The sequence below is a fragment of the Ambystoma mexicanum genome, chromosome 6q (assembly GCF_040938575.1).
Source record: "Ambystoma mexicanum isolate Mex_15411 chromosome 6q, UKY_AmexF1_1, whole genome shotgun sequence".
NCBI classification, from domain to species: Eukaryota; Metazoa; Chordata; class Amphibia; order Caudata; family Ambystomatidae; genus Ambystoma; species Ambystoma mexicanum.
This window is the reverse complement of record NC_090937.1, coordinates 1,116,638,778-1,116,658,353: the sequence shown is the minus strand read 5'-3', so window position 1 is coordinate 1,116,658,353 and position 19,576 is coordinate 1,116,638,778. Positions and strand designations below refer to the sequence as shown.

The 19,576-nt window shown below is 44.2% G+C and overlaps 1 protein-coding gene across 4 annotated transcripts in view; it reads right to left on the bottom strand.

The window, feature by feature from the left end:
* TEC (tec protein tyrosine kinase) overlaps positions 1-19,576 on the bottom strand; it is an 837,667-nt gene that overhangs the window by 563,640 nt on the left and 254,451 nt on the right. For all 4 annotated transcript variants that reach the window (XM_069631701.1, XM_069631702.1, XM_069631700.1 and 1 more), the window contains one exon: positions 11,522-11,711. In XM_069631701.1, the coding sequence (XP_069487802.1) occupies positions 11,522-11,711 (190 nt within the window). The remainder of the gene's footprint in view (positions 1-11,521; positions 11,712-19,576) is intronic.

Genomic DNA, 19,576 nt, shown 5'->3' with positions numbered 1-19,576 from the left:
AAATTAAAAAAGAGAAAATAATTGTTGTTCGTTATTTAAGTATCACTGAAAAGGTTTTTGTTATTTTTGTTGTCGTTATAAACACATGGAACTGGTTTACAAGGCTGATCTATGATAATCGCAGTCCAGGCAGCTTCTTCATGGATCGTTAAGCAGAATGTGCTGTGGAAAGGCAGACGGAGCACCCTGGTACCCGACTAGGTTAGCACACATACCAGAGGAATGCAGAATATCCTACACCAAGTACAATTCTAGACACATGGACTCAGCCAACCGGGGATAGGATCCTTGAGGCCCGGGTCGGTGGGGCAACGGCAGGGCCACTGCAGGTCCGAAAAAGCCTTGGAGGAGGGATAACAACTTTTAGGGCCCGCTATGTAAAATCGACAACTCCTAGGATTTCTGGTTTATGTGAAATTCCACCAAGACCTTAACACAAAGGAAGGAGAAGGTTGCAAAATACTGCATGCCCATAAAACACTGCAAAGGCACACTGAGCAGAAAAGCCACAGCTCTATAAAAGTCATCTTATCTTTCACCGTATTATGTCATGTCTTCAAAAACCTGACCTTAAAGCAAAAAGGAAAGAAAATAATCAAAACCCACAATGTTGCAGGCCTCCAAAATGATCCATACAAACAGAAAGGGTGCTCCAAAGGCTTTTGAACCCCTGCTTTATAGATCTAAAATCAGTCCAGGTACGACTTTTAATAAGCTCTATTCTCACTCATACAGTTACTATGTGACGACACATGGGTACCTTTCCTGGCCAGGAGAAATGTAAAAGACATGTGAACTTACACAAAGGAATCTGGGTTGAAACCTTTCTTTGCCATCCAGTGAGAAAACCTGAGTCACTTGTTTCAGGACTGACTGAAGACCAACTTCCTACCACTTGAAAGATCTCTAAATAGGTCAAGATAACTGTGTCCACTTGCGTAACAGGGGCCCCCGCAGCCCCCGCGGTGCGGGGGCCCCGCCAGCACATGTACTGGGAGGGGGCCCCACTGGAGGGCAAAAAAATATATATTTTTCCAAACAAAAAATATATTTTTTTTCTTTTTGAATTTACTCTGCATTCATAAAGAAATGATTTCTGTAACATAAATCACTTCTTTATGAAGGCAAAGAGACCTGAGGGTACAGCCCTCCCCATGGCATGGAAGACCCTAGGCTGGAGGTCTCCATGTCATGGGGTGAAGGGAGCCCTATGACTTCAAAAAGAAATCGTTTATTTTTGAAGTCTCTTTGCCTTCACAAAGAAATTATTTCCGTTATGGTTCGCTCCTCAACGGAAATAATTTCTTTATGAAGTCAGAGTGACTTCAAAAAGAAACAATGGGCCTCATTACGGGTTTGGCGGTAACCGTGCCAGTGCTACCGGCAGGTTGCCGCCGGACCCGTAATAATTTACTTGTGCCCGACATCCCGGTAACACCGGGTGATTACAACCCCGGCGGTCCGGGAAGTCAGGCGCCGGCAAATGCTAAGTCCCCATTTCCAACGGACTCTATGGGAATGGGGACCACAGAAGCACCGGCACGTTAATAATGGTGCTGGTGCTTCTGTGAAAACTCTGTTGGTGGGTGCCGTTCTGCACGGCAGGTCTGACCTGCTGGGCGGGACGGGAACCGCCCGCAGAGCTGAATTATGCCGGTCTGGAAACAACGGTGCCGGTAAACTTACCGGCACCGTTGTTTCCAGACCGGCATAGTTGTAATGAGGCCCAATTTCTTTTTGAAGTATTAGGGCTTCCCTCAACCCCATGGCATGTGCATGTGTGAGTGTGTGGTGAAAGGGTGCACACTTAAATGTATAGGTGGCTGACTGTGTGAGTGTATGGTGAAAGGGTGCACACTTAAATGTACGGGTGGCTACCTGGGTGTGCCTGTATGGTGAAAGGGTGCACACTTAAATGTATGGATGGCTGCCTGGGTGTGCCTGTATGGTGAAAGAATGCACACTTAAATGTATGGATGGCTGGGTGTGCGTGTGTGTATATGGTGAATGGTGTGTGTGCTTGCATTCAGGGGTGCAACAAAACTACATTTCAGGGGCTAACCCTTCAAATGATGGGAGAGGCGCTAACGTCATATTACGTTGGGGGAGGGGCAAACTTATTTGTTTGGGGGCATCTCATTTCTTTATGCATTTTAATGAGACTATTCTTGTGCAGCTTCAATGTTACAAGCAGTTAACTCTCTCCTTTAAGGTTGAAAGCACTCACTTATGGACTGCTGTGAGAATGAGTGGTCTCCTGTTCCCCCTCTACCCTTCCAATCACTCCCCTGGCATGCAAGTATTAAACCCACATCACGATTTCAATTGCCTAAAAAATGTGGCATTTGAAAGCAGCTACTAATAGTGAAATGCTTTATCTTAGTAATTGCTGGGCTCTTGTTAACAGCGAAACCCAGGTGCCATTTAACATCTGTGTCCTGTTCTGTCTGGTAACTGCTCTGAAGGTCAGTCAGGTCGAGCCAACATAGCCCAAAATTTCAGGGGGGGAGTACTCCTAGCCCTATTCTTCCTCGTCCCAGTGTGTATGAGACAGTACTTGTGTATAAGGCATGCTGCCTCATACACAAGTACTTGGGTGAGGTAGAGGTACATGGAGGTAATGTCTGACTTAGCTACCTGTAATCTTCATTACTCCTAGTCCCACTCTTCCTTGTCCCATTACTTACCTATGAGGCAAAGAGGGGATGTGTGGGGGGCAGATTGTGCAACAAATCATAATGGCTGTCCATGTCCAGACTAAGCAGGCATGATATTTGGTATTAGTGGCTTGAGAGGCATTTCGGTGCCTACAGTCTAGTCATTCCTCAGTTTGGTATGACTTTTTTTTAACTGGGCATTTCTGATAAAGCAGTCCTGCTAAGTGAACTACCTGGCTAGACTGCCATTTGTGTGCTGCCAGTCTAGCCATTTCTTACTGCAGCATTGTATATTTTTCTGGGCATCTGTGATCAAATTATATGATATAAGTCATTAATAACGCACCTGTACACCTGTGTTTCTAGGCGTGACAAGACAAGTGAGGGAAGATAGAGGGAGGACAAGACAAACGATCTTACTAGGCCTTGTGTCATTCAGAGTGTGCAAGTGCGAGAACAAGAAGTGCAGGGGGAAAGGGAGGGGGGAGGTGCAAGGGATAAGGGAGAGAAAAACAGGGCAGCAATGCTCTGAGTAAGTGCAGCCAGGGCAGCGGGGCTCTGGGTAGTTCAAGGAGAACAAGGGACTGTAGGGTTACAGTTACAGCCCCTAAGTGTGTGGTAGGCCCAGAGGCAGTGCAAGGGTGACTGATCAAGAAAGAGTCTGGGCTCAGTGAGACACTGAAGGTAGCCAAGCAACAAGTCGGTACAGCAGACAGGTAGGTCAGGTAGGCCAGCAGGGGAGGGAGAAAGAGAAAGCAGAGAAGAGGAAAGTTTTGAGCTGCTTCCAGACCGTCAGGTGGTCCGGCTCAAGTTTGAGAGAGGCAGGGAGGCTATTCCAGAGGGAGGCACCTGCAGAGGAGAGAGATCTGCCCCCTACCCCCTGCCTGGAGAAGCATCTAAACCTTAGAGAGTTGTAGGTAGCTGAGCGAAGGGCTCGAGAAGAAAGATATTTTGGAAAAGAGTGTTGGATGTAGTGCGGGCCCCAGGCCCAGGAAGCCTTGTGGACAATGCAAAGGGTCTTGAACTTGATCCTTGCAGCAAGTGGGAGCCAGTGGAGAGATTTCAGGACTGGAGAGATACGATCCCTGGGCTTGAGGCCAAGGATAAGTCTCACAGTCCTGTTCTGGATTAGTTGCAGAGGGTGGACAGTAGAGGAAGGCAGATTGATGAAGTGGCTGTTGCTGTAGTCCAGCCTAGAGAGAACCAGGGCTCTGGCGACATTGAGCTTCTGGGAGAAAGTGAGAAAGGGAAGAGTGCCTTTGAGGAGGTGCAGCTGCTAGTGGGACTTCTTGGCGACGTCAGAGATGTGAGGAGAGAAAGAGAGAGCGGAGTCAAAGATGACACCAAGATTGTTTGCCTCACTGGAAGGCGAAGGAAGAGGACCCAAAGCGGGCGGCCAGAGTGAGAGAGGGAAAGCAGGTGCAGGAGTCCAAATGAGAAGGATCTCCATCTTACTGACATTAAGGCAGAGATCTTTGGAGGCACAACAATGAGCGAGAGAGGAGAGGAGTCTGAGGGGAGCCTGAAGGAAAGAGGAGTGTCATCCGCATAGCACTTAAAGTTAGAGGAGAAGGTAGAGATCAGGTGGGACAAAGGGGCCAAGTAGAGGTTGAAAAACCAGGGTGAGAGGATGGAGCGGAGAGAAAGGGACCAAATTGGACCTGGGAGGGGCTGTCCAAGGGGAAGGAGGTCAGCCACTCAAGGGACTGATCAGTGATGCCGGGTTCTCATGGAGTCGATTGATCAGGATGGATCAGGATGGCGTGGTTGACCGTGTCGAAAGCAGAGGAAAGATCAATGAGGATGAGGACAGAAGGAATGCTGGAATCAAGGTTAGAGAGCAGATCTTCACAGGTGTTCAGGAGAGCAGTTTCCATGACTCTGTCAGCTCTGAAGCCAGACTGAAGGTCATGGAGACAACCAACAGATTCCGTGTGGAGAGTAAGCTGGGAGATGGCCAGCTTTTCCAACAGTTTGCCCAGGAAAGGGGTGATGGAGATTGGCCGATAGTTTGCCGGGCAGGCATGATCAGCAGACGGCTTCCTGAGGAGTGGGTGCATAAGGGAGTGCTTAAGGGGAGAGGGGAACATTTCAGTGGCGAAAGAGTGATTACAGAAATCAGCCAAGGCTGGAGCGAGGGTGTCAATATGGTCCTTGATGGTTCTGGAGGAGCAGTGGAGCACCTGTTTGGATGACACTTTCAAAGATCAGACTTGTCTAGAAACCTTGTTAGGTGTTGTCAGAGGAGAAAGGAGGAAGAGAGGTAGAGATGGCGTAAGGGGGTCCGAGAGAGGAAGAGGGAGAGGGAGAGGAAGAGGAAGACGAGATGGAGGACAGGATGTCCTGAGTTTTAGCAGAGAAGTGAGATGACAGAGCCATACAGAGAGCCTGGGAGGGAACAGGAGAGGTAAAAACTGCAACAGGATTGACCAGTTCCTTGCAGATTTTAAAGAGTTTGGCCGTGCTGTTAGAGGCCATGGGCTTGAATGGGTGTTCTCTTCTTGATGAGTGTAATTGCTTCGATTGGCATTTTGGTGCAACCAGTCTAGATATGTCTAAATGTGGCCTGGCATGCTTTACTGTAACGTTATTACATGTCTACACTGGTCTACATTGTGCAGCCAGTTGGACATGTTTTCATTGTGGCATGGCATTTTTAATAGCAAAACATTAATGTTCCTGTGCACTGTTGGTGACTTGCATCTATTGGATTGGTGTTACCCTACAAAACAATTGCAAACACTTTGGCTTTTTAGCCAATTTTTCTCAGAAAGTGTGCTGTATATCGCATTAAAACACATATTTATATCTTTCTCCTAGTGCAGTGTGCAGCATATCCCTGCAGCAGCACGTTTGCGCGTATTGCGCAAGCATGATAATCTATGCCGACCCAGAGTGAGGCACGACCAGTGATTTGTTGCCGAGTTGGGGGGGCCCTCAGCATGGCTCGCAGGAGGGCCCCCACATTTTGTGTTACGCCACTGACTGTGTCCTGAGGTACAGAAGCATTCGGCAAAGTACACATCTCCTGAACGGGTTACAGCCCATGCATCAAGCCAATTTACATTTTGTTTGTTCTCAGTATAGGGCTTCTCACATTGGTGTGAGAATACTTTTTTCTGCTCCAGCAGAAAACACAGCAGTAAGGCCCACATTAATAGCGGGTGCCACTAGAACAGAAGTCTGCTTCCTTTGGATCTCCAAATATTTTGGACTACAAATCCCACCAGTCCCAAGAAGCATGGTCATTGGAGACAGATCATGGGAGTCTTAGTCCAAAATATCTGGCGAGCCGCAGGTTGTACATCCATGCACTAGAATGTAGAGATCCAGGTCCTTCACTGATAAGTCATGCTGAGCACACTTCCCTAAAGTGAACATGTTAAACCTTTAAGAAGTATAAGAGAGAGAATCATGCTAAGCGGTTTCGCAAGACTCATGAAACAAACAGCTCAACAAGTACAAAAGGTACTGGCTTAAGCTACAATACTGGTCACTCTACAATGTACAAGACCGAGCCATTGGACTAGATGCTAGTAGACCTGGCTTTGTTACTTTGTCTGGTATGGCGCTGCTTGCTACTGAGATGCCACCCTTTTTGATCTAAATGTCTCTGGTCACAGTTGTCTCTGTGTGTGTTTGGGGAGTACTAAACAACACACTCACATGTATTATACAATCATAAAACAACCCTTTTTGCATTCAAAATTGTAAAAAACGAATTGGCAACAACATAGTTGAAGTCCGACCTTCAAGAAACAGGTGACGGATCAAATGTGGACCTTAATCATATTTGTAGAAGCTTCTGACATTGTCTCAGACACATTTGAAATATCTGGGTTCGTCATCAAATTGGTGTAGTTTAATGTGGCATGCCCACCACAAGTGTAAAGAATTGGGGGAAAGACCATGGGCCTCATTACACGTAGTGCGGTAAGGGTTTACCTGTACCGGTAAGGGCACCGGTACCGGTAAACCCTTACCGCCTTACTACGAGGTCCCTTTGCGGGTTGGTACTTTAACGCCTGCTTTTTAGCAGGCGTTAAAAACCAACCCGCAAAGGGACCAGGGTGCTAATTACAGTACTGCAATTTGCGGCACCGTAATTAGCACCTTCCGCATTCCCATTATGCCCTATGGGGCAAAAATGGGAATGGGGAAGGGCAATGGGGGAAGGGGAAATTACCGCCCCGCCAACCTTGGAATAGGGCGGTAATTCACCTTTCCTCCAAGGCGGTGCCGGTATTTTACCGGCATGGACCAAGGTGCTAATAGCACCTTGGTCCACCGCCTACCATGTAATGAGGCCCCATGTCTTAATATTCTTACGGGCATTGAAATTGTCATACAGGTGCCTGCTATTAATCGAATTGCATGTAATATGTTGAAAGCAAGAAAATGAATGGTAAACAAAGTGTTTGGGGCCCAAGAAATGTGTATCGCCAAAATGAAAACATAAGAATCTTGCAATGCATTGTAAGGATATCTCAGAAATCTAGTGAACATAATGAAGATTCTACAGGACACTCAAGATGTAACCACTTGATCGTATCACAAGATTTAGGGGCTCATTACAAGTTTGCAGGTATCCCGTCGGTAATTCTGGCCGTGCATGGGCAAACTGCAGGATATTCCAGGTGGCGGAAAACGCTGATAAATCCCTATTCCACTGAGTCCCATAGGACTCCATGGAGGTAATGACATATTTTTGTTGCCGGTGGGGGCCTCATTTACAGACCGGTCAGTTACATCTGTGGCCCCACCGGAAAACGTGTGTTTCCCTGATACAGTAAAACTGTCAATGCCGGAATTACCAGCAATTTTACCAGCATTTTTACCATATCGGGGAAACTGTAATGAGGCCCTAAGACTAAAAATTAAAAGGCCAGAAGCTTAAAATGTGTTAGACCCAAGGCAAACAGGAGAACAAGATCACCTACACGTTTTGGAAATATCTTGAAGATGGTTTCCTTCATCCAGCTGTGACTGACACTTGTCAGATTCTATCGAGGCCCCCGACCAATCTGCTTTTTGTTTTCCATACCATCTGCTGACAAAGTACTTTCGGAATGCATACCACTGCTCCAAGCACTATGGGGGAATGTGGGTCTTCTCAAAACAAATTAGGAATATATTTTTTTTAAATCACCTTTTTTAAACTAAATTGAAATGTAATATCTTCTGGAAGTCTGATTCAGAAACAAGGATTTCTAGCAAGCAAACTAATGCTGAAACACTCAAAGGATACAACACTAACATCGATGAAAAAATCCATCCACATGTTTTTATGCACACCAATGAAAACCAGTGAAGACGGGACAATAGGGTGAGATGCGTTGGAAGGGTGATGCTGTTCAACGTTCTTAATGATATATGCCACGTAGTTTTAGAATAACTCCAGAGTTCTGAACAGTGATTTGCTGTATTGATGTATAGTTTTAGAAAACAATCCAACATTTTTTTTTCAAACCTGAATCCTATCAAACTCAAATTGATAAGTGATGCTGCAAAGCCATAATTGTACATAAAAGAGTACTTCACAAAAGCAGAAATATCCAACAGCACACTCATTCCAAGTTTAGAGGTATATCTTTTCAAACGCAAAGAATGAATATCTAGTGCACAAAATCCAACATAGAATTAAACCAATTAATAACGTTTCTTTTTTTGGAAGTATACGCCATGTGACGGTCTAACCATAATCCACACGTCGCTACCTTCCTAAAAGTATCATTACCCCACCCATCTTTCAACGTGTATTGTTGTCACTTTCTTCTGATGGCTTAGTAGTTACATGAAACTGTTACGGGTTATTTTTGATTAATTCACCAGTAGCTGCTTGGGACTTGGAACCAATCACAATATTGAAAATCTGAGTAATCAGTCCTCACAAACCGTGTCAAATTCCACCACCCTCCATTCCATGACCCTTAGGATGCAGGCCAACCACGGATCATACGTCGCAAAATGTAACACCACACTATGGACGTTTGTTTACGCTGTGTATTTTTGCTATGACTGATATTAAAGGCTGGACCTTTTGACCCAAAATTTAATAATAATAATAGGACATATGCATACTACGCTTCATGTCAAATTCCTTCTGCATCTAAGTGCCGAAGATCCTGCTAGGTTTTCATAATGACAAACAAATAAGCAAATAATATAGACAAACTCTTAAACCATATTTAGTAGGTCAATATACTCAGCCTTTTTATTATTGCTATCAATTGTTATTAATCCACTGTTTTGTTGATTTTTCATTCAGGTATAACTTTCAAGCCAAACCTGCAGAGAATATTATACATATTATACAAAACCTTGCGAATATCCAATATGGGATTGTGTCAATTGCACGTAAATATCCCTCATCATCTCCTTTTTAGGGTTTTGCCAGAGGAACTTCAATCCGATATTAGATGATGTTTGCCTCTTACTGTTAAATTAGATCACTATCCCAATTCCATATTATACATGTATTTCAAAATCATCTGATTATTCCCATTTTGTTTATCCAATATTTCTTCTTTTAATATACCTTTTATTGTTGCAACTGAATTTACAATCGTTTTAATTCTTTTAACAAGTTTACTCATATCCTGGAGATGTTTCCTTACCTTATCGTTAGTAAATTCTGTAGTACGAAGACATTGGACAGTGCAGGCAAGTATCTGGGGTGTACAGGCATCCTCCAGAAATAATTGGTCAAAGAGAGTGCTAGTGCAAAACATATTTATCAATACTAAGGAGAAATTATACCGTGTTTTGGAGGGCTTTGAATATCTACAGGGTTGATGATGTGGATGCAGGAGAACATATTCAGATGCTTTAAAAGTTAATGCGCAAAGAGTGCTGATTTTTGTAAACTTTTAGGATATCGCAATTTTAAGTCAATCAATGTATCTTAGCTGTAAGTTTTAGGATGCCTTTGCTGCAGTTATAGTTCATTTACTGCATCAGGCGTGCCTATTGTAAATACCACCAATCTTTGTAGAACTATTTACAAGAGCCTAGTAATTACTCAAACCGAACAAATCCTAGTTTATGGATGAAAGCAGCTTCTGGGAAATCTTTCACTTGAAAACAGGAGAACACAGATGCACCCAATTCGGCCTCCAATGCAAAGGCAGTAGCTGGATCCTGTTAATTATGCCCATTGGAATGATCCTGACACCCAGTTTCTCTTTCACTGATCCAGGTTTGACATGTTCTGTTATTATATAGCAGGATGCAGTAGACTATTACTTTCCAATGAGTAAGAATCTGGGAAACTATTATTTGGATACAATTATTTACTATTCTTAGGTATATTCTTCCTTTGGTTCAACTGAGCTATTTGTTCCCTAATGTAATTTAAAGTTGTTCTCATTTAAATCCATGTTTTGGAGGGCTTTGAATATCAACAGTGTCGAGGATGTGGATGCAGGAGAACATATTCAGATGCTTTATAAGTTCATTCCGAAACAGTGCCTATTTTACTAAACTTTTAGGATATCGCAATTTCAAGTCAATCAGTGTATCTCTTTCCACATGCTGTTAGTACATTCCCAATTCTGCACAGTGATCATACTCTAGAAGATTACAAAATCCACACAAGTTTTAAATAATCTTCAAAGAGTCACAGAATTTTTCCTGGCTCTATGAAAGTTGGTTTGGTGGAAACATCACTAAAGAAACCATGCTTAGATATAGGACGCTTTCCAAAGTCTGCTGTATCACAGGACTTTTTTGGTTGGAAAGCACAACATTGTGATACAGCTAATCTCTGGTGGAGCCTTAATAGGCATTATTGACATCCTCGAAACCAAATCAAAGTGCTTACAATGCAGTCATTGATCTGTTAGTCACTTAATTACTAACATTCTGGGGGGGGGGTCATGTTCCCCAAAGTGCAAATTGCACAGAGAGGACTGGTAAAAATAAAGGTCCCCTCTGTGCAATTTTTATCATTTCAACCAAGTTGGAGAAATGTAAAGAGTAAAACACAAACAAAACCATATTTGTTTTTCACTTTTTCAGTTGTGTGTATGCCTTCTAAAATTAACAATTGTGGGGGAAATTTACAATTAATTACTACGAAATCTGCTTACATTTACTGCTTGTAGGTGCTTATTGCTAGTTTAAGAAGGATGTTTTGACCCTTCACACTGGCTTATTTCAAAACCTGCAATTAGCTACACAAGTCTGCATGTACCTTCCCCTAAGGCAGGGAATAACTGTCACACACAGTACATCACTTGAATAACAGCTCCAACATGGGCATCTGATGCCATCATCCTGTGAGAACAACTAACCTTCTTCAAAGACTAAGTTGGCCTTCAAGTATCCAGAAGTAGACCAGTCCATCTGGCTAATCAGTTTCCACATGCTTGGAAACTATGCATGTATGTTGTTGCATGTAAGAGAATGACACGTAACTGGCAATACATTTTCTCTATAACATTCTATCCCTCCACAGACTACAGGCTGGTGCCGTGCTGCACAACACAAATCTTGCATAGCATGATGCATAGCGGTAGCCATTGAGCCACCAACCAATGAAGCAGCTTCTTTTTCATAAACTACCAATTAATATTTTCTGGTCCTCAACAGGTCACCTAATTTCTGTCACAATCTGGAATTTATTTTACTAAATAATTGCCATTTCAAAAAGGCATTGCAAGGAAGTTAGGCACATTTGCAAATTAGACCATGTAAACCAGTTATATTTTATTTTATGATCAGTGGAAACATATTCTCAATGCTATCAAACATGATGAACATCTAACAAACGTCAGTTTACATTCAACGTACAGAAAGAAATGACAAAAAATCAAAATGTTTTACCTAGAAAAATATAGAAAATTAATGAAAATATTACTTACCTCTGGTCGACCTTCGTAATAGGTCAATTTTGAGTTTGTAAGCACAAAGCACCGTTCCTTGTAATTTAAAGGTGAAGTCCTTTTCTTCTGTTGCGACCTTTTAATTAGGTTCTCCTCAAGAATTGCTTCTAAACTCATCTCTGCCTCCTTATTACGGTGTCTCCAGCCATTGAAAATCCGATCATGCGATCTAAAAGAAAAATGGCAACATCATTATTTTATACCATTATGGCATTATTTTCCTGGTAATGGTGTTGAAAATCTCAATATTATTCAAAATGTATAGAAAAATAAAGCTTTTAAACATGTTGTACGAATGATATTAATCTCCAAAACAAAACCCTGTACCGACTATGAGGAAGATGAGAAATGAATGAGCCGCGACTGTCACAGGGACAAGAATCCCAATAAAATAAAGGTTTTGATAGTTGACAACTCCATTCAGCACTACAGCTTTTCCAACTAGAGATCATTCTTTTAAACAATCACCGCAAACAGCGCTGTTCGGTTTCAGCATGGTTTTACCAGCATTTCCCTGTGAAACAGTGAGTCCCTCTTTGCACCTCACAAGCCTGCAGTCAGCATCAAAAACCACTGCCCGCTCCCTGGTTGGGTTGGAGTTCAGCGGTGGAAGATCCATGCCAACATCTGGACCACCATTGTTCCTGGCCTTTGTCCCATCTGAGCAGTCATTTTAGATTCAAGCAGCCACCCTCATGTATCCTAGCAGCCCATGCGTCATCCAGTAAAGCCTGGTCTTGCTGCACCCCACCATCTGGAGTCCACAGCAAAGAGCTACACAGACAAGAGTAGGTTCTGTTTGTCCCTGTCATGGACTGGTAGATCCTAGGGCTACCCAAACTTCCCTTTAACCCATCTCCATCCATTTTACTATCAATGCAGAGCTACTGTTTGAGTCCCATGCCCTAAATTTGCATGATTATTGTAATGCACTTCCACGAATGCATGTAGCAACTGCACCTTGTAAATAACACTGTTTGGTTGCCTACAAACCTGGGTCTTTTTTTAATTGCATTACTTGGTTGACTACGACCCTACGTGTTTTTTTAATTGAACTGTTTGGTCACTGAGACCCCCTACACTGTCCCCAGCACTACTCGGTTTTGTAAAGTGTAGGTGCTTTACATAGCACCTACACTAGAATAGACGACCTATTGTTAGATAGGAGGATGTAGGGTAGAGTGCAGGTTTGTGAGATTCAACTTGTGAGTTGGACAGATCATGATCGAGTCCTTATGGAAGTGAACGTGAGCGGTCTTAATAAATGGGACTCGGGCTGGAGATGCAATGATACCCTCTGGTGAGACCACTTGTTTGGGGAAGTAATGGAATGGGAAATGATGGACATTTTTTAAGTCCAATGACACCGGCGAGGTGGATACGAGTGTGGTATGGGGTGCAGCTAAGGTGACATGGAAATGGCTGCTGATAGGGGAGGGAGGCGAAACAAGGGAAAGAGCGCTATTGGAGGCCATCCTCCGAACAGAGATCAGACAATAGGACAGATGGGTGTTGAATGTGGAGAATGGTAGGGAGGACATTGTGAGTTCTCTTAAGAGAGAGACTGGACCTAAAGGCCCTGAGGATAGGTGAGATGGTCAGAAAACTGCACTTTCTTAAGCAAAAATACTATGAGAAGGGAGATTAAGTGGGTGCGCTTCTGGCAGGTCAGTTCAGGGCACAGAGGTCAGAGCAATGGGTTAAGAAATAAAGGCTCTTGATGGTAGTATGCTTACGGATCCAGGGTATATTGCTGATAGCGTTGCAGGATTTTACACAGATTTATATAGGGGATCGGATGCAATTTTGGATTATTTGGACAGGGAAAGGCTGCCACTCTTAGCTGGGAAGGAGGTGATGGCCCTTGAAGCGCCTATGACTCAGGAGGGAATTATGACAGCTTTCAGGTGTATCCCGACAGAAAAAGCTGCCAGTGAAGATGGGTTCACGATCGGGTTTTAGAAATGGTTCGCAGAGGTGCTTCTGCCTCACTTGGTTACTTTATTTAACCATATCCTTGATACTTTGAACGCTCCAAGCTCCTTTAGAAATGGGATCCTTTCCGTGATTTATAAGGAGTGGGAAGGACCAGGCTCGGTGCTCATCATATAAGCCTATTTCGTTATTGAATATGGATGAAAAACATTTTACAAGGATGCTGGCCTCTCGCTTCGAAGGCCATATGCCTAAATTTACTCATTCGGATCAGATGGGATTCATCCCAGGAAGGCAGGAGGCTGATACATTAAAGAAAACATTGATTTTAATGGAATCAGTGAGTGGGGGCTGGGTGGGGGTGGAGTCCCAGTGCTTCTTTTGTTGAATGCAGAGAAAGCATTTGATTGCATGGCATGGAATTTTCTTTATGCAGTTCTTGTGAAATTTGGTTATGGTGAATGTATTATGAAGGGATTTGCACTATTTATACTGACCCCAGAGCGTGGGTTATGGTGAATGACAAAAGGTCGAGATAGTTCAACCTGCAGAGGGGCACACAGCAGGGATGCCCCATTTCCCCGCTTCTCTTTGCACTCAACCTCGAGCCATTGCGAGCGATGCTTGGAAATAATACTGATATTGTAGGATTCAAATTAAGGGGTGAGGAATTCAAGCTATGTATGTATGCAGATGATATTATGCTAACACGGGTGTAACCCGTTTACCTTCATAGCGGTAGCGCTCCTGACGATTCGAGATTATGGGGTCTTGTCAGGGTTTGCAGTGAATGTACAGAAGTCAATGCTACTCCTCGTTCACAAGGAATTGATGCAGGACAATACAGATTAGGAATCACTTTCACTGAGAGATTCAAGGTGAGGGTTTTAAGTATTATAGTGTAATGCTGATGGGAGACTGGTTGTATGGAAGGGATGACTTAGGCCCCCTGCGCAGAGGGATTGGCTTCTCCATGTCAATATTGTCATGTTGTAGTAAAATATATCGTTTTTAAGGAGTATGGTCCAGAGGTTTTGGTTTGGGAGTCGTTTATATAGTATTGATGCACCACAGGTTTGGGTGGGGATGGAGGGAGGCGTGGATATTGGGCAAAGATGTTTATGGAAAAAATGTATTGGTGTTTATTTATTTTGTCAAGTTGAAAAGTCAATAAAAAGTCATCTCCTCAATGGAACTCTTCAAAGCAAACTTTAAATTCAACCTGTTAGCAATGAACGGAACCCCTCAACAAACACCCAACCTATCTATCCAAACTAACCGCCAGCTTGCATATCCTGCATATTCTGCCCTAAGGACTATGTGATTTGTAAATGTTACAAATATTATGTCCTCTAATCCCAGTCACTGGCTCATTCTCTTATCCTTCCCCACCTGTTATACGTCATTCAATCCAATAATGCTCTAAGCGAAATGTGCCTTGATAACTCCTGTTCAAAATTACACCCTATTGTTAAATAAACACAAATCAATACAAAAGATTTAGTTTGAGCCGTCTCAGTACTTTAACTGAAATATGTGTAAGGAAGTGACTTCCTTTTCATAATAGAGAGCTCTGCTTGACAAAAACAAATCATGTAGTCCTGAATACCGGAAACATTTGTTTTGGTTCCTGGTTACCAATGCACTTATGCCCCTTTCTGAAGCCGTAATAGTGAGGTGGCCTAATACAGGTATTGAACACTACAGAGCACTGTGGCAGAAGTGATTTCTTTATGGTATTGTATGGTAATGTTTATTTGTATAGCTCCTATACATAAGGCCAGTGTTTCAAAGTGCTCAAGGGGGGGAGCAAGTGGAGAAAAACAACAGTCATTCAGTGCCTTTGAATTTCAGAATGATACATGTCTGCCCATGCAGAGTAAGTGCATAAATACAATTAACAGTGTAGATAAAAGCAAATAGGGCTGCCGACGATTCTGCAGTTTTGTCAAGAGCATAGAGACGAAACCATGCAGGATGGAGACAGGGAAGAAATGATAGACGATCTTAGAGGCATGGTACGTTCAGATTGGGCAAGTGCACAGAAGGTACAGGAGAGGAGTGGGGGACAAGTGCAGGGGGAGGGGGAACAAGAGCGCCCAGTTAATCAGAAACTGGTAAGTGCTAAGGGATGCCGTTCTCACGGGTCATTGACCAAGTGCAGTGCAGTAGCAATGGGGCAAGTGCAGGCCCTGAGGCAAGTGCTGGAGAACTGGCGAGGGTGCCAATGACCTGTGAGGCTCTGAGGTACGCCCGGCGGCCTGCAACTCATCCAGAACAGGACTGCGAGACTTGTCCTTGGCCTCAAGCCCAGGGATCGTATCCCTCAAGGACTGAAATCTCTACACTGGCTCCCTGTGGCTGCGAGGATTAAGTTCAAAACCCTTTGCATTGTCCACAAGGCCTTCTGGGGCCTAAATACCTTCAACTCTCTCTTCCTAAATATCTTCCTTCCCGAGCCCTTCGCTCATCTGTCTCCAACTCCCTCAGGGTCAGCCGCTTCTCGAAGCAACGAGCTGGGGGTAGATCTCTCTCTGCGGCAGGGGCCTCCCTCTGGAACAGCATTCCTGCTTCCCTGAAACTTGAGGAGAACCATCTTCGGTTCCGGAAGCACCTCAAAACCTTCCTCTTTGCTTCTGCTTTCTCTCTCCCTCTCCCCTGCTAAATTCTTCATTGAAACTGCACTGAACCTGCACCTGGGCCACTCTCACCGACCTCGGTCCTTGGCCCAGCCACTCTACACTTGTACTGCCTCCATGGCAACCCCTGCACTGCGGGACTGTCTCTGCATCCCTACAGCCCCCCCTCCCAGCACTTGTCTGCACTTACCTGCACTTGCCACCAGCTAGCCCTATTTATTTATTTATTTTTTATTCTACTTACCCTGTTCAGCACTTCCCCCTCTCCCTTCCCCCTACTCCTGCACTTGCGCGATCTGAATGACACCTGGCCTAGTAGGATCATTGTCTGTCCTTCCCCCTTGTTCCCCCCTCCTGCCTCGTCGCGCCTTGAAACACTTGTGTATAGGCGCGTTACAAATGCCTTATCATATATCATCATAAAGGGAGGAGAGAGGTGTAGAGCGGAGAGAGAGGTTAGCAGAGCAGAGGGAGAGAGAAGGAAGAGAAATGTCTTGTACGGTCAAGCTCAAGACGGAGGGCGGCAGGGGGCTATTCCAGAGGGAGGCCCCTGCTGAGGCTACAGATCTCCCTCCAAATCTCTGCTTAGAAAACCGGCTCACTTGCAGAAGGTTGGAGGTAGATGAGCGGAGGGGCCGGGAGGGACAGTATTTAGGAAGGTATTGATGCAGATAGGTGGGTCCCAGGCCCCAGAAAGCCTTGTGGACAATGCTGAGGGTCTTGAACTTCATCCTTGCAGCCACAGGGAGCCAGTGGAGGGATTTCAGCACTGGTTAGATGCAGTGCCTGGACTTGAGGCCAAGGATAAGTCTCGCAGTTCGGTTCTGGATGAGTTGCGGAGGGCGCAGAGCAGAGGCTGGGAGGTTGAGAAAGAGGCTATTGCAGTAGTCCAGCTTTGAGAAAACCAGGGCTCTGGAGACAGCGAGCCTTTGGGGACAGGTGAGAAGAAGAAGACTACCTCTGAGGGAGTGCAGCTGGTAGTTGGAATTTTTAGAGATTTTAGAGATGTGAGAGGAGAAAGAGAGTGGAGTTGAAGATGACCCTAAGGTTTTTTTGCCTCACAAGTGGGTGCGGGTGTAGCGCTCACAAGCAAATATAATAAAAGTAGCATTTTCCTCACAGTATCACGTTAGGTGTTTGAAATGTCTATTTTTCATGACCCTTTTGTTGGGAATTTGTTTCTTTTGATGTTTCATTTGCTTTTGAAACCTGTATGGCTTAATGCTTTATTTATCTTGTCATTACAGTTTATAAAAATGTAACATTAACTTTCTATATCGTCAATTTAAAAATAAAATTCCATCTTTGCAGGAATCAGGACTTATTCTTTCTTTTTTAAAGAGGTTTAATATTTGTTCTTGCTAACATGGTTTACACCCACGCTGCTTCATTATATTTATTTATTAATGGAAAGCAACATTTCTGCATTGGTATGTTGTGGAACAACAAGGCAATGCACTCGCTTTAAAAAAAAGTTGTTACAATAACAGTAACATTTGAAGGCTGTGTTGACACATTTTGAAAGAAAGGCAATTGGTAAAATGAAGACGTTGATACACTGCATGTTACATGAGAATCGCAGTCCAGAGACTGGACACTGCGGCGTAACCTCAAAGTCAACCAAACTACCAGGGACCAACCTGAAGTTCATGAGGGTGCACAAACGTAAGACTTGGCACACTGAAAAGTGAACAAGCATTAGCAAAATAATAGTTTTGTGTTTTTCAGACATTCTTTCCATTTTGCATGGACCCCCATAAAGAACGGGCCAGCTCAAAGAACATGCAAGTTGAAGTGGCGGTCATTATGTGACTATCATTGGGTAAGCTGTTAGCCTCTGCTGGCTGATTAAATACTTCTAACATTTTGAATCACAAGCTGAGGCACTGCTATCCATGCCCACACAATTGTTTTGATCTCTGTACAATCCATCTTGGCATCATCAGTGTTACAACACACCTTTAACTGCCAATTACCAGGGCTGAAAAGGATCTGAAGCAGAACAAGGTATATCCCTTACAATCAGTTTACCAACAGGCCAAAAACTAGTACTGCACCACTCAATACAGACATACATGATAAATGAGACCATGTGTAGTATGGCCTTTAGTGATCAATGACTATTGCTTGCAGAAACATGAACATATTGTGCTGTACCAAGGCAAACCTCCGGTCATGCCCGTGCAGAAAGACATCAATAGTCATGTAAACATGCTAGTTCCAACTGACGCAAGGAATGTCTCATAGCCCATTTCCAGCTGAAAAACTGAAAAGCATTTGAGCAACATTCATGCCTTCCTACTTACATCTACTCACTCCTTCCTTGCCTGCATGTTTCACACTTAATAACAGAGCGTAAGTTCCATGCATACCGGAAATCCTCCAACGAAGCAAGGGCACCAGTTGCAAAATGTAAGAAAGTGATGAATATGCAGGCGTTAGAGATGAAGGGACGGGAGGTTGTTCCATAATAAAAGAGCAAGGTTCTAGTACATTACATCATGTTCACATCTGGGGAAGGGCGAAGAGCCAATTAGGTGGCTGGAAGAGTGGACGATAATACACTGTTTATCGCCCGCTCTTTCCAACCACCCGAGGCCCTTTCCAGGATGGTGTCATCTTAATTGTGGCGAGGCAACAGGGAGACTATTCCTGTTGCCGGCCCACATCCACACCACCCCGCAAACATACCTTAACCTTTCACCACCACTGTCCATCCCTACCCATTTACCTGTGTGACTGGAGCTTTGTGCTCCGGTCCCGGTGCTCCTCCCGCCTGCATGCAATACGTGCGTAGCCCACCTCCCGGAAAAAAAATAACATTTGCACCCGGGGTGTGAGTGGCTATAAGCCCCTTGTCAGAGGGCAGAGATGGCCGTTAATGGCCCACAGCCCTCACTGAGGCCCTCACTTCAATCAGGCCTGCCTAGACTCAAGCTGGCGGGCCATTAATGGCATGTCTGCCCCCCAACACGGCAGTTATTGCCATATTCTATGCCTTCATTGTGCAGCCCCTTTACAAACTCTCCATTCAGGCTTTAATTCTTTCATAGCCTTGTCTTGTACTATTTCAATCCCAACCAGCCCCACACTCCTCAATGAGAGAGAAAGATGTGCAGACCTGAAAGTGGATTCTGTCACCATGAAACAGAGATTTTGTGGGAGTTCCTGAAGAAGGAAGACCTTGGGGAAAGGTATGTAGCGATACTAGGAGTTCTTCACATAGGTAATATCATAGGTAATATAGCATGAGTCCTATACGGCCTGAACGGAGAACTAGCCAGGCAATTTCAATAAGTATGGGTGTCAGACAAGGGTATGTACTGGCTCCCACCCTATTTAGCCTGTTTCAGAATGGATCCGGGTTATTTGACCGTGGCAGAATTGTTAGAGGAGGAACTGACCGTAGTCGATTTTGCCACAAATACAATTTTACCACATCCAAGCTCAGCAAATCTAT